This window comes from Artemia sp. Qi Xiang Cuo, chromosome 3 (assembly GCF_049724085.1).
Source record: "Artemia sp. Qi Xiang Cuo chromosome 3, ASM4972408v1, whole genome shotgun sequence".
In the NCBI taxonomy this organism is placed as follows: Eukaryota; Metazoa; Arthropoda; class Branchiopoda; order Anostraca; family Artemiidae; genus Artemia; species Artemia sp. Qi Xiang Cuo.
In genome coordinates this window covers 22,999,745-23,016,058 of record NC_142796.1, presented here as the reverse complement: position 1 = coordinate 23,016,058, position 16,314 = coordinate 22,999,745, and the positions used below count along the sequence as shown (strand labels likewise).

The 16,314-nt window shown below is 32.2% G+C and overlaps 2 protein-coding genes across 3 annotated transcripts in view; one reads left to right on the top strand and one right to left on the bottom strand.

Moving 5' to 3' along the window:
* Positions 1-4,283, bottom strand: part of LOC148953880 (cartilage-associated protein-like) — a 39,094-nt gene extending 34,811 nt beyond the window's left edge. For both annotated transcript variants that reach the window (XM_089085672.1, XM_089085673.1), the window contains exon 1: positions 3,846-4,283. In XM_089085672.1, the coding sequence (XP_088941798.1) occupies positions 3,846-4,283 (438 nt within the window). The remainder of the gene's footprint in view (positions 1-3,845) is intronic.
* The window catches only part of LOC148953879 (omega-amidase NIT2-like), an 88,147-nt gene continuing 76,092 nt past the window's right edge, over positions 4,260-16,314 (top strand). Inside the window, exon 1 of the mRNA XM_089085674.1 lies at positions 4,260-4,331. Within this exon, the coding sequence (XP_088941800.1) occupies positions 4,325-4,331 (7 nt within the window). The 5' untranslated portion in view covers positions 4,260-4,324. The remainder of the gene's footprint in view (positions 4,332-16,314) is intronic.

Sequence of the window (16,314 nt, the reverse complement as noted above, 5' to 3'; positions counted from 1 at the left end):
ATATTTCGGGATATTTCGTTAGGATTGAGCGTCAAAGAAACAGGTTCTAATTATTAAATAAAAAAAAAAAAACATGTTTTTTCAACTGAAAGTAAGGAGCAGCATTAAAACTTAAGACGAATATTAATTATTACGTATATGGGGGGGGGTGCCTCCTTCTCAACACCTCGCTCTTTGCGCTAAAGTTTGACTTTTTGTTCCAACTATTTAAGAATGACTCCTGATACACAGTGACCGATTAACTAGAACAATAAGCTTTTTTTATAGGTTCAAAAATAGTTTAGCGTAAAGAACGAGGTACTGAGGAGGTGGAAACCCCATTAATGTATACATAATAATTTCTGTTCGTTTTAAGTTTTAATGTTGCTCCTTACTTTTAGTTTAAAAAAACAGTCTTTATTTATTTAATTACTGATAGTTTTTTAATCAATGCCGGGAAATCCAGATCCCCTCCATGAGAAATTCCCTTCCCACACAAAAACTCCTCCATGGCAAGATTTTTCTACGTATACACCCGCGCCAGAAAATCCCCCCTTCGAAAACATCTTTATATTTCCCAATAGCCAATACTTACGTATGGGCAAAGTTCATAACTTGTGGCTCTTCCTCCGAGGGCTGTTGGGGGTCAAGTCATCCTCAAAGACATAGCTATTAGATCTTTCGGCCCTGCTGAAGAAAGTGGCGATCTTAAAATTCTGATCGGAAAATTTTGGGTAAAAAAGGAGGTGGGGGTGCCTTCCAACATTTTTGGTTACTCAAAAAGAGCACTAGAACTTTTAATTTCCGATTAAATGAGTCCTCTTCCGATCTTCTAGAATCATTGGTTAAATGTGATCACCCCTGGGGGAAAAACAACAACAAATAAACATGCATCCCTGATCTTGCTTCTGGCAAAAAATTCAAAATTCCACATTTTTGTACATATGAGCTTGAAACCTCTGCAGTAGGGTTCTCTGAGATGCTGAATTTCATGATGTGATCTTCATTTAGATCACTTAATTTTTTAGGGGTGCTTCCCACCTTTTTCAAAATTAGACAAATTTTCTTAGGCTCGAAACTGTTGATGGGTAATATTAAACTTAATGTTCATAAGTTTATTAATCCACATTCATAAACAAATAAATAAATTAAACAACACTTTCACGCTGGAGAAAACCTATGAAGATTTGCGATCGCGAAAGTCCACGTAACTACTTACCTAATAACTCAGCTAATTACATAAACCTCAACTATTTAATTAAAACTATTACAAATAAACCAAAAATAGATAACCTATAACCTATATATATATATATATATATATATATATATATATATATATATATATATATATATATATATATATATATATATATATATATATATATATATATATATATATATGTATATATATATATATATATATATATATATATATATATATATATATATATATATATATATATATATATATATATATATATATATATATATATATATATATATATATATATATATATATATATATATATATATATATATATATATATATATATATATATATATATATATATATATATATATATATATATATATATATATAAATGATAAAAAATATAGAAAAATCAATAAATAACTGAATTAAAAATGATAATAGATAAATAAAATGTAAAATAAAAATAACATAACAAATCCAGTCTCCATTACTCATTATACTCAACTCCCTCTCCACTCCCTGCCAACCTTAACTTAGCCCCTACCCACCCTTACCTCTCCAGATCCTCTTCTTCCTCTACCCAACCTACTAGCCATAATAAAATTCAACAAATTCCCCCCCAAAAATAATCTTTTAAATTCTTTTTAAATTGACGTACAAGTTCCGCCGCTCTAATTATCAATGGTAGCTCATTCCATGCTGATGGACCCAGGTGTTTCATTGAAAATGAAGACCTGGTACCACGAAGCAAATCAACAACTATATTACCACTTTGCCTAGGTCCATAATTATGCAGGTCACTATTAATTTGGTAAAAATTCTTAAAAACTTCAGGGGTTAAACCATTCTTACACTGAAACACAAATACTGCAGCTTGATAATCTCTTATCTGACCTACATTAAGGAGCTTCAGGGACCTAAATCAAGCACATGTCATGTACATCCTGGATACACCTACCGATTGTTCTAACAGCTTTTTTTTGTAGAACTTACACTCTTCTATAGTTCCATAAAAAGCTTCTGCGCCATAGGATGCAACCGTAGGAGATATATGGATAAACCAACGAATAATATATAGTTAAAAGTATTCTTTGAGGGAAAAGTGCTGTAGACGTCGAAGTATTCCTACACCACGGGCAATTGTTGATAAAATTGCGTCACTGTGACACTTCCATGCCAGATGGCAATCAAGATAAAAACTAAGGTAGCGGAGATGATCAACTTGCTGAACCAGATTACCACATAAAGTTACCTGGCAAGACACATCCAGTGGTGTGGTGTACCAACTCTACAAAACGTCATTAAAGATGTCTTGCGAACATTTATACACAATAGACTTAATGAAGTGAAAATCTCCAGCCTTTCCAATGCGAGATTCGCCTTTCTCACCAGGTCCTTCACAGATAAGGCAAACACAGTTAAAACGGTATTATCAGCAAACGAGATAAGACACATATCTTTCAAATAAAGACGCATGAGATCAACATAGATGAGGTAAAGCAGCGGGCCTAACACTGATCTATGTGGTACTCCATACGTCACAGGAAATGCTGCTGAACCCACATCATTCAATACTACTTTGACGGATTTCCCTGTGAGATAACTTTCAAACCACTTCAAGCATAATGAATTTTATATATTTTGAATAAGCATCAAAATTAAATTCTTTTGATGTAGGCCTATCTAATTTTTTGTTATCAAGATTCTGTTTCTTACAGTTTCGGTTCCTAGTGAGCCGCATCGCTCCTTACCTACATATCGTTACCATGAACTGTTTGATTAAGCACTTGAGTCAGTGGCGTATAATATACAAGTACCAATTTTCATTTACTAACAAAATTATTTTCAATTTATAGAATAGCAAGCAAGCAATTATAGCAAATGTAGCAAGCAAGCATAGCAAAGCAAGAATTTGAGATTTATAGAAGCATAAGCCTTTTATCTCTCCGGTACTTGTCTAGAATCCGGGTACACACGAAAGAAAGACTGCATCGAAATCTCAAAGCCACTATTGATAAACAGGTTTGTGAGTTGTCGCTCACTCTATGACAAGGATTTAAACTTTAGTTGTTTGGGGTTTAGGGGGGGGGGGCTACCATTTCATCTAACCGTCACAAGCACTAAACAACATAACATCTAACCATCAGGATATCGACAAAAAATTTATAAATTTATATAATAGCAATAAGTATATAATAGTTTAGAAACAAATTTCGACTATACATTTACACATAAGGGGGGTGGGGGTAAAGCATAGGATATATTAAATACGTAACCTAACCTAGGTAACTTTTCCCCTTAAACTCAAAAAACTAAAGTTTTAAAATTTGTCGATGTCTTGACGGTTAGTGGTTCTGACGGTTAGATGTTATGACGTCTTCCCTTTAGTGGGGACTAAAAGGTTAGGTTACGTATTTAATATATGCCATGCTTTATCCCCACCCTTAATGTGCAAATATATAGCCCAAATTTGTTTCCAAACTATTATATTTTCATCCTATTTTGTTTTATTTCATTAGCATTAACGAAACTTCACTTTTCGCGTGTGTACCCAGATTCTAGACAAGCAACATCTCTCCTTACCTTTTTGCGTTGCTGATGGATTGAACTGCGATAATTTTTATAAAAAAGGAAAAAGAAACAAACCTACCTGATAATAACAATTATGTAAATAGTTGTACAATTCCATTTCGTGAAATTTTTTAAGTACGGTATCACTTGCGACATCAATATATCTCTCCTGAAATTCTGATTTACATTTAAGTAAACATAAAGCTTTCGCTATTATGTTAGAAAAAAATTTATCCTCCAAATCATAAACCTCTGCTAGATCAACTGTCTTGCTTCGACACTTCTTTCTACAATAGACTTGGATCTGCTGCACTCTCCTATAAATTTCTAAAGAGCGTTCAAGTAAACGGGCACACTTATCCCAATCGTTATCCAAGTAAGCTTCTCTGCCTATTTCGTATAATTTACTAAATGATTCATTCACAAATTTCATGTCTACAAAACTACCAGAGTTACCATTCCCTCGCGCATATGAAATCCAAACGCTTAGAGAAAGAACATTGATAAACAGTTTCATTGTGTAGTTTTTACTCACAGGATATTTTTCTTTTGAAAAAGATGAATAGTTAAGTATACACTTTGTTGTTGATGTAAAAGTCACCAAAATTGAAAATAAGACATGTAGCACTCCTGAGCTCACATTCTACTGTATTCTTAGACAAGGAGAACCTCCTATCTGAGAAACATTTTTATGAGGGGTTAATAACAACTTTATAAGGTGCACACAGTCAAGGCTTGGCGCGAAAAGTTCGGTTAAAATTCTAGATAATGGACCTTTTGCTATATTAGAAAGTAGGCTAGTTGAATAAGATATATGAAATTTGCAGAGAAGGATCCGGCCAGAGACGTGTGCGGGGGGGGGGGGAGTTTCTTCGTACTTCTTATTCAAATAACCAAGCAAAAATGTAAAATCCGTTTTTTAATCATTGGCCTTCCCTAAAAAATACTACTTACGCGCCTTGATCCAACGTCATTCCTTAAGACATACGAAAAAAACTTTACCCGCCCCCCCCCGTCTAACAGTCAAACATATACCCCAAGTTGTAATTTCACCGTGAATATACAATTCTTGGTATATATTTGAATCTAAGGGGGAGGGGGTTCAAGTTTATTCGTATGCCTCAAGGAATGAAAGAAGTATTGGTACTTGTGCATTAGCCAGTGCACACTTGAAAATTTGGATCTGCAAGATCAGACAATAACTGGTTTATAGCTGTCAGTGTTTGGAAACAATAAGCTTAGGCTCCGTAGAAATCTACGTTGTAGGTATATTTTGATTAAATATTTAATGTATAGAGATGGTATTTTGGTTATGTTAGGTTTTGTTAGGTATTTAATATAATACGTTCTGTGCGGCCCCCTTTCCATTCTTCATTGTAGTTTTAATAATTTTGTTATTAAAGTATTGTTTTTTCATCATACGTATTTTGGGGGTGTTCCCATTTGAGCGCTTTCCCATTTGAGCGCCACGGAATTTTGTTCCATTTGAGCGCCATGGAATTTTGTTCCCATTTGAGCGCCACGGAGTACCATTTGAGCGCCAAACCCAAAATTGTGATTTTGCGGTGGATGAAGCGTGGTTTGCTGCCACATTGACCTGTAGAAATATTTATTGCCACGAAGACAACGAACAAAACTGAGGATTTTATTGGGTCAATGGTTGTGAAAATAACTTCCATTTATAGTATTATAAACTAAGTAAATATATATAGTATTTATGTATACCATATATATTTACTACTAAAGGTATATACAGGTACTTATGCATTATGCGGTATCCACCGCTATATACTGTATGAGGAAAACAGACATGAAGACCCGTCGGTAAATTTTTCGCAGTTGATATTATTGACATAAGAATAAAGTAAACATACCACTCGATACCTTTTTTATGCTCTTTCCAAATAGAATAATCATTTTTTCTGATATGAATTTTACCCCCACCCCTATATATACCAATTCAGGGTATATATTTGCACATTAGGGGGGGGGTAAATTTTATTTCTGATGTTAATGGGAGGTAAGTTTAAAATTTACCCCCACCCCCTAATGTGCAAATATATACCCTGGATTGGTATACATAGGGGTGGGGGTAAAATTCATTTCCGACAAAAATGATTATTATATTTGGAAAGAGCCTAAAAAGGCATCGAGTGGTGTGTTTACTTTATTCGTAAGTCAATAATATGATTTGCGAAAAATTTACCTGATCACCTAGCTATATCCCCTAACATACGCAAAATATTATCTGGCGCTCAAATGGGACACAACTTAACTAATGAAAATACGGCGCGCAAATGGTAAATTCCCATTTGCGCGCCATGGCGCTCAAATGGGAAAGCGCTCAAATGGGATACACCCGTATTTTGATCTACTTCATTATGATTAACCTAACTTCTCTTCTCAAGCGGGTATTGGCTAATATACAAGGATTTATTTTGAAAGTTTTATTGTAGTTTTCCAAACTTTATAGGTTTTCCTTCTGGAGAATGAGAATTCAGCAATAATACCAAATTATGGTATGGGAATGAGTTTTTAAGCTTCCATCTCTTATTTTTCTGACGCTGTTATTTTTAAATATCCTTAGATGATGATGAGAAAAACGTAAATTCTGTTTGTATTTTTGAAGTTTGATGTTGAAACGTTATTTGAAAGTAGACGTTAACGGTTATTGCTTGGTGAACTCACAAAGTTGGGAAAATTTTGTATATAGTATAATTTGGCCTCATTACTACTACTAACTACTACTCCTAACAACTCACCGCAGCATCAAGCCGCCTGAGGCCAACAAAGCTACGCAAGTTCCTTCTCCATCCCAATCTATTCAAAGCTTCGCTCGGTACTTCTGTATTGTACCAACCACACTCCAAAATATGATGAAAATATAGTTGTTTAGTGACAAAATTAAGGAAACTACAACAGAGAATTATGGAAAACAGGCCGCCCAGAACGCATTATATTAAATACCTAGCCTTACTTAACCAACTCTACATATTAAATATTTAATTAAATTATTTCTGCGTAGTAGTTTGTCTCACTCAGGCTTAGCTGATTATCTCCTAGCGGACACAGAGAAACTGGTTTTGCAACAGATCAAGAACAAAGTGTGGTCGGTATAATACGTATTTACCCTTCGCTCTTTACATCCTCCAAAAAAAATCCCCTTCCCTTAAATATTTCCTTACGAAATCCTTCCACTCTGTTCGGGGGCAACATGTTTTTCGTTTGGCCCTAGACGGCTACCTGTCAAGGACGATGTTGGGCAATCTGTCATCCTTCATCTTCAGAACGTATCCTAGCAATTTCAACCTTCCTCTCATCCTTTCTCTATTTTACCTGTGCAAAATAGAGCTGCGTTTGGATGAATATCTTTTAAATTCAGGTTGAATGTCCCTTTGGCACTCGGGCATACTCTCTAATAGTTGGGTATGTTCAGGGCCAGATTTAAAGCTTTGACGCTCCTACGCCCAAGCGTTTTTGCCGCTCCGTTTTTGCGAGATTTTTGGGGTAAAGTCTCCGAAAATTCGAGGATAGTGGAAATTCTGAACAGAACACAACTGATGAGTCAGAAGTAATGAAAGGGAGAGGTGATACCGAACTCTCAGCTGCAATTCTTGGGAGAAATCTGACAGTTTATAAGCGACCACGGAATTCTGTGTTGTTTCAAAATCACTTTTCTGTTAATAGGCTGCTTGGCAGTGGAGTGCACCTGGCACTTTGACGATAAATAGCCTTGGTCCAGTTTTTGTTAAGAAAACAATCACTCACTGATAATTTATTGCACCCCCCTGACATTGTGTGCCCCTAGGCCCGGGCTTATTTTGCCTATCGGTAAATTCAGGCTTGGGTATGTCAACGCTTACTTTTTTGCCTTAAGACAGATCGGAAATAGGTATTCTACTGCAAATCCCATTAATTTCTTTCTTATATATTATCACTTTTCCTTTATTCTGTTTTTCATCGTTTTTCCAAAAACTGCATCCCTTTTCGGAGAGCATTTTTTCATGAAAGTGAGAAGTAGAAGCATAGGGAAAGTGTTAAAAAATGGAAAAAGAAAAAGCACTGAATCAACTTTGCATTCCGCCATCACAAAATTTAGTTTTAATTTATGAATTCGAAAAATGTATTTTTCCATAGATCACGAATCCATAGACGCAAAGTGTACAAAAAAAGACATAGGATATAATTGCTCTGGGTTCTGATCAATGGATAATTATCTATTTTATTTTATTTTAGTACTCTTTTTGAAGCCGGAAAAGCTCTCTCCAGCTAAGTTATCTTTAATGGGCTGCCTCCCCATTATAATATAACATGTGTAGGAGTAGAGTAGTACCTTATACTTTGCCCACTTTATGTTCCATCCTGTATCTAAGTTATACTTCTACTACTTTATGTTCCATCCTGTGCTATTCTGGGTTATTGACTTACCAAGGCCAACCAGACGGGTTTCTGGTGGGGATAGGCTGGTTTGGGTGGGATCGAGGTTGGGGTGATTTAGAGTGGTGTGGTAGGTGTTTTGTGGGTAAAGTTTGGTTTGTTGGGTCTAGTCTGGTTTGGTGTGTATAGCCTGGTTTGGTTGGTATAGACTTGTTTGGTTTGGTGGGTATAGTCTGGTTTGGTATTTCAAAGAAAGTGAGTATTACACTTTACTGTTTTGTTTTTGTTTGTTTTTGTTTTTTTTTAAATCAAAAACTAGAGATGGCAAAATTGCCCATATAGGATTTGTTTCGACAGATGTTTTTGCAAAAGTAGATAAGGAATTCGCAAATTGAACACTATGAAAGATATTAATTATTGTTTTGAATAAAAGGAGTGTGAATGATTTTAATTAGTGACTGGATTGTATGAAGGTGGAGAAAAAAGGATTAAACTGATTAGCAGTTAAGGTAACCCCGAAGGAGTTGTTAACTCAGGTAATTTGTTATAAATTTGAAACAACATCAGTCTATGAAAATGGCTAACGACGATAGAATGACATTGTGACTTGACCTAGCTTTACCTCTCCAATGTGGTCTGTATAATACACAAGTGATGTTTGAACAGTATTGCCAATTTAAAATAGGGTCTAACGTTTTAGTATACTAAAAAGTTGATACTAAGAGAGATGTAGATGGTAAGAAAAGAATTTTAATAATGAAATTCAGAACAAACCGTAGAAATCCTTGCGAATCAAGTAGTATGATGCTTGTGAGTACTAGCCATCATGGATCATAAGCGTCAACGACCCTAACCAGCAGAGCAATCAAATCCCCAAAGACCCACTCTCCCCCAACCCAAGGAGTGCCCCCTCCTTCCCACGGTTTGGCCCCCCTTTTTTTTAACATGATATATTTTTTTCAACTTTTTTTTTAAATGTCTTCGAATCAGATGAAACAAACTTAAATTCAGTAGTGTTTTGTCGTGGTTTACCTTGTCACAGTTACATTCTCTTAATTTTTCAAAGTTCATTTTGAATTTCTTTCATTGAAATGCAAGAGTTGGAATATTTCAGTAGTGTCTTGTTATGTTTTACCTTGTCACTGTCTAGTTGTGCTTTACCTTGTCACAGTTACATTCTCTTGATTTTTCAAAGTTCATTATGAATTTCTTTCGTTGAAATGCAAGAGTTGGAATATTTCAGTAGTGTCTTGTTTTGGTTTACCTTGTCACTGTTACATTCTCTTGATTTTCAAAGTACATTTTGGATTTCTTTCGTTGAAATGAAAGAGTTGGAATATTTCATTAGTGTTTTGTCGTGGTTTACCATGTAAGAGTTACTTTATTTTAGTTCTTCAAAGTTCATTTTGAATTTCTTTCGTGAAATGAAAGATTTTGAATATTTCATTAGTGTTTTGTCGTGGTTTACCATGTCACAGTTACATTCTCTTGGTTTTTCCAAGTTAATTTTGAATTTATTTCGTGAAATGCAAGAGTTTGAATATTTCAGTAGTGTGTTTTCGTGGTTTACCTTGTCACAGTTACATTCTCTTGATTTTTCAAAGTTCATTTTGGATTTCTTTTCTTGAAATGCAAGAGTTGGAATATTTCAGTATTGTTTTGTCGTGGTTTACCTTGTCACAGTTACATTCTCTTGATTTTTCAAAGTCGTGGTTTACCTTGTCACAGTTACATTCTCTTGATTTTTCAAAGTTCATTTTTGGATTTCTTTCGTTGAAATGCAAGAGTTGAAATATTTCAATAGTGTTTTGTTATGGTTTACCTTGTCACAGTTACATTCGCTTGATTTAATGTTTTGTTGTGCTTTACCTTGTCACAGTTACATTCTCTTGATTTTCAAAGTTCATTTTGAATTTCTTCCGTGAAATGCAAGAGTTGGAATATTTCAGTAGTGTTTTGTCGTGGTTTACCTTGTCATTGTTACATGCTGTTGATTTTTCAAAGTTCATTTTGAATTTCTTCCTTGAAACTCAAGAGTTGGAATATTACAGTAGAGTGTTTTAGTGGTTTACTATATCACAGTTACATTCTCTTGATTTTTCAAAGTTCATTTTGCATTTCTTTTGTTGAAATGCAGGAGTTGGAATATTTCAGTAGTGTTTTGTTGTGCTTTACCTTGTCACAGTTACATTCTCTTGATTTTTCAAAGTTCATTTTGAATTTTTTTCGTGAAATGCAAGAGTTGGAATATTTCAGTAGTGTTTTGTCGTGCTTTACCTTGTCACAGTTACATTCTCTTCATTTTTCAAAGTTCATTTTGGATTCCTTTTAACGAAATGCAAGATGTGGAATATGTCAGTATTATTTTGTTAAACTTTACCTTGTCACAGCCACAATCTTTTGATTTTTCTAAGTTTATTTTAAATTTCTTTAGTTAAATTAAAGAGTTGAAAGATTTACGTAGTGTTTTTTCGTGGTTTACCTTCTCACATTTACATTTTCTTGATTTTTCAAAGTTCATTTTGGATTTTTTTCGTTGAAATGCAAGAGTTGGAATATTTCAGTAGTGTTTTGTCGTGTTTTACCTTGTGACAGTTACATTCTCTTGATTCTTCAAAGTTCGTTTTGGATTTCTTTCCTTGAAATGCAAGAGTTGGAATCTTTCAGTAGTTTTTTGTTGTGGTTTGCCATGCCAGAGTTACATTTGCTTGATGTTTCTAAGCTCATCTTGGATTTCTTTCGTTTAAATGCAAGGGTTGGAATATTTAAGTAGTGTTTCCTCATGATTCACCTTGTAACAGTTACATTCTCTTGATTTTTAAAATTTCGTTTTGAATTTCTTTCGTTGAAATGCACAAATTGGAGTATTTCAGTAGTTTTTTGTCGTGGTTTACCTTGTCGCAGTTACATTCTCTTGATTTTTCAAAGTTCATTTTGGATTCCTTTTGTTGAAATGCAGGAGTTTGAATATTTCAGTAGTGTTTTGTTGTGCTTTACCTTGTCATACTTACATTCTCTTGATTTTTCAAATTTCAATTTGAATTTATTTCGTGAAACGCAAGAGTTGGAACATTTCAGTAGTGTTTTTTCGTGCTTTATCATGTCACAGTTACATTCTCTTCATTGTTCAAAGTTCATTTTGGATTTATTTTGTTGAAATGCAGGAGTTGGAATATATCAGTAGTGTTTTGTTGTGCTTTACCTTGTCACAGTTACATTCTCTTGATTTTTCAAAGTTCATTTTGAATTTCTTTCGTGAAATGCAAGAGTTGGAATATTTCAGCAGTGTTTTGTCGTTGTTTACCTTCTCACAGTTACATTCTCTTGATTTTTCAAAGTTCATTGTGGATTTTTTCCCTTGAAATGCAAGAGTTCGAATATTTCAGCAGTGTTTTGTCGAGATTTACCTTGTCACAGTTGCATTCTATTGATTTTTCAAAGTTCATTGTGGATTTTTTTCGTTGAAATGCAAGAGTTGGAATATTTCAGTAGTGTTTTGTTGTGGTTTACCTTGTCACAGTTACATTTTCTTGATGTTTAAAAGTTAATTTTGAATTTCTTTCGTTGAAATGCAAGAGTTTGAAAATTTCAGTATTGTTTTGTCGTGGTTTACCATGTCACAGTTACATTCTCTTGATTTTTCAAAGTTAATTTTGAATTTCTTACGTGAAATGCAAGAGTTGGAATATTTCAGTAGTGTTTTGTTATGGTTTACGTTGTAATTCCTACATTTTCTTGATTTTTCAAAGTTCATTTTTGATATATTTCGTTGAAATTCAAGGGTTCGAACATTTATGATGTGTTTTGAAAGGGTTTAACATGTCTCTACTAAATCCAATTAATTTTTCAAAGTTCATTTTTTGAATATCAATCTTTTAAATGTAAGAGTTGGAATATTTCAATAGTGTTTTGTTATGGTTTACCTTGTCACAGTTACATTCGCTTGATTTTTTCCCTTTGCCAGACACATTCAAATAAAATTGATAAAATAAAAGTGTAAAAGTGAATAAATATTTTTATCAACATCCTTTGTCAGATACATCAAATAAAATTGAAAAGATATAAATTTAATAATAAATAAATTCTTTAATAACATTTTTTATCGCATATGACAGATAAAATTTACAAAATCTAAGTATCAGAGTGATTAAATTTTATATCAACATCCTTTTCTCAGATGCTTAGGATAAAATTGACAAAATCTTAAGTGTCAGTGTGAATAATTTTTTTTTATAAACATCCTTTGTCAGAGACATAAAATAAAATTGACAAAATTTAAATTTCAGAATGAATAAATTCATTATCAACATCATTTTGTCGGATATGTCGGATAAAATTGACAAAATCTAAGCATCAGAGTGATTAAATTCTATATCAACATCCTTTTCTCGGATACATAGGATAAAATTGAAAAAATTTAAATTTCAGAGTGAATAAATTTTTTTATCAGCATCCTTTCCCAGATACATCGAATAAAATTGATAAAATATAAGTGTCAGAGTGAATAAATTTTTTTTATCAAAATCCTTTGTCAGATACAATCAAATAAAATTGACAAAATCTAAATTTCAGAATGAATAAATTCGATATCAACATCCTTTGTCGGATATGTCGGATAAAATTGGCAAAATATAAGTGTCAGAGTGAATAATTTTTTTTATCAACATCCTTTGTCGGATACATCGGATGAAACTGACAAACTATAAATATCAGAGTGACTAAATTCTATATCAACCTACTTTTCTCAGATACGTAGGATAAAATTGACAAATTCTAAGTGTTAGAGTGAATAATTTTTTTTATCAACATCCTTTGGCAGATACATCGGATAAAATTGACAAAATCTAAATTTCAGAATGAATAAATTCATTATCAACATCCTTTGGCGGATATGTCGGATAAAATTGACAAATTCTAAGTATCAGAGGGGCTATATTCTATATCATCATCCTTTTCTCGGGTACATAGGATAAAATTGACAAAATCTAAGTGTCAGTGTGAATAAATTTTTTTTATCAGCATCCTTTGTCAGATACATCAAATAAAATTTACAAAATCTAAATTTCAGAATGAATAAATTCATTTTCAACATCCTTTGTCGGATATGTCGGATAAAATTGACAAAGTATAAGTGTCAGAGTGAATAAATTTTTTTTATCAACATCCTTTTGTCAGACATCAAATAAAATTGACAAAATCTAAATTTGAGAATGAATGAATGCTTTAACAACATCCTCTGTCGGATATGGCGGATAAAATTTACTAAATCTAAATTTCAGAATGAATAAATTCTATATCAACATCCTTTGTTGGATATGTCGGATAAAATTGACAAAATATAAGGATCAGAGTGACTAAAATCTATATCAATATCCTTTTCTCGGATACATCAAATAAAATTGACAAATTCTAAGTGTTAGAGCGAATAAATTTTTTTATCAACATCCATTGGCAGATACATCGGATAAAATTGACAAAATCTAAATTTCAGAATGAATAAATTCATTATCAACATCCTTTGTCAGATACATAGGATAAAACTGACAAAATCTAAGCACCCGTGTGAATATTTTTTTTTTATCAACATCTTTTTATCTGACACATTAAATAAAATTGACGAAATCAAAATTTCAGAATGAATAAATTCTATATCAACATCCTTTTTCGGAAATGTCGGATAAAATTGAAAAAATATAAGTATCAGAGTGAATCATTTTTTTAATTAACATCCTCTGGCAGAAACATCGGATAAAATTGACGAAATGTAAGCATCAGAGTGACTAAATTCTATATAAACATCCTTTTCTCGGATACATAGGACAAAATTGGCAAATTCTAAGTGTTAGTGAATAATTTTTTTTTATCAACATCCTTTGGCAGACACATATGATAGAATTGACAACATCTAAATTGCAGAATGAATAATTTCTCATGAACACGCTTTGCCAGATACGTTGGACAAAATTTACCAAAAACAACTGTCAGAGTGAATAATTTTTTTTTTTCAACATTATTTGTCAGATAAATCAAATAAAATTAGACAAAATCCAAATTTGAGAATGAATAAAATAAGGATAAAGGATATTGTTATAGCTTTTATTCATTTTGAAATTTAGATTTTGTCAATTTTTTCCGACATATCCGACAAAGGGTGTTGATAATTAATTTTTTCAGTCGGTAATTCAGATTTTTTAAATATTATCATATGTATAAGATAAAAGTATGTTTATAAAAAAAATTATTCACTCTGACACTTAGACTCTGTCAATTTTATCCTATTTTTCCGAGAAAAGGATGTTGATATAGAATTTAGTCACTCTGATACTTAGATTTTGTCTATTTTATCCGCCGAATCCGATAAAGGATGTTGTTAAAGCATTTATTTATTCTGAAATTTAGATTTTGTCAATTTTATTTGATGTATCTGACAAAAGATGTTGATATAAAAAATGTATTCACTCTGGTGCTTATATTTTATCAATTTTATTCGATGTATCTGGCAAAGGATGTTGTTAAAAAAAAATATTCACTCTGATACTTAGATTTTGTCAATTTTATCTGACATATCCGACATAGGATGTTGATAATGAATTTATTAATTCTGAAACTTAGATTTTGTCAATTTTATCTGATGTGTCTGGCAAAGGATGTTGATAGAAAAAAATTATTCACTCTAACACTTAGAATTTGTCAATTTTATCCTATGTATCTGAGAAAAGGATGTTGATAAAGAATTTAGTCACCCTGATACTTATATTTTGTCAATTTTATCCAAAATATCCGATAAAAGATTGTTGTTAAAGCATTTACTCATTCTGAAATTTAGATTTTGTCAATTTTGTTTGATTTATCTGACAAATGATGTTGATTAAAAAAAATTTTATTCACTCTGTAACTTATATTTTGTCAATTTTACCCGACATATTCGACAAAGGATGTTGATAATGAATTTATTCATTCGTAAATGTAGATTTTGTCAATTTTATCCGATGTGTCAGCCAAAGGATGTTGATAAAAAAAATTTATTCACTCTAACACTTAGAATTTGTCAATTTTGTCCTATGTATCCGGGAAAAGGATGTTGATATAGAATTTAGTCACTCGGATGCTTACATTTTGTCCATTTTACCTGATATGTTTTCCAAAGGATGTTAATAAACAAAATTTATTTTCTCTGATACTTATATCTTGTCAATTTTATCCGACATATCCGACAAAGAATGTTGATATAGAATTCATTCAATCTGAAATTTAGATTTCGTCAATTTTATTTGATTTGTCTGACAAAAGAATATTGATAAAAAAATTTATTCACACTGGCACTTAGATTTTGTCAATTTTATCCTATGTATCTGACAAAGGATGTTGATAATGAATTTATTCATTCTGAAATTTAGATTTTGTCAATTTTATCCGATGTATCTGCCAATGGATGTTGATAAAAAAATTTATTCGCTCTAACACTTAGATGTGTATCCGAGAAAAGGATATTGATATAGATTTTAGTCACTCTGATCCTTAGATTTTGTCAATTTTATCCGATGTATCTGCCAGAAGATGTTGATAAAAAAAAATTTATTCACTCTGACACTTATATTTTGTCCAACATTTGTCCATCAATTTTATCCGACATATCCGACAAAGGATGTTGATATAGAATTTATTCATTCTGAAATTTAGATTATGTCAATTTTATCCGCTATATCCGATAAAGGATGTTGTTAAAGCATTTATTCATTCTGAAATTTAGATTTTTTAAATTTTATTTGATGTGTCTGACAAAAGTATGTTAATAAAAAAAATTTATTCACTCTGACACTTATATTTTGTCAATTTTATTCGACATATCCGACAAAGGATGTTGATAATGAATTTGTTCATTCTGAAATTTAGATTTTGTCAGTTTTATTTGATGTATCTGACAAAGGATGGTGATAAAAAAAATTATTCACTCTAACACTTAGAATTTGTCAATTTTATCCTATGTATCCGAGACAAGAATATTGATATAGATTTTAGTCACTCTGATGCTTAGATTTTGTCAATTGTATCCGATGTATCTGCCAAAGAATGTTGATTAAAAAAAATTTATTTACTCTGACACTTAGATTTTGTCAATTTTATCCTTTGAACCCGAGAAAAGGATGATGATATAGAATTTAGCCACTCTG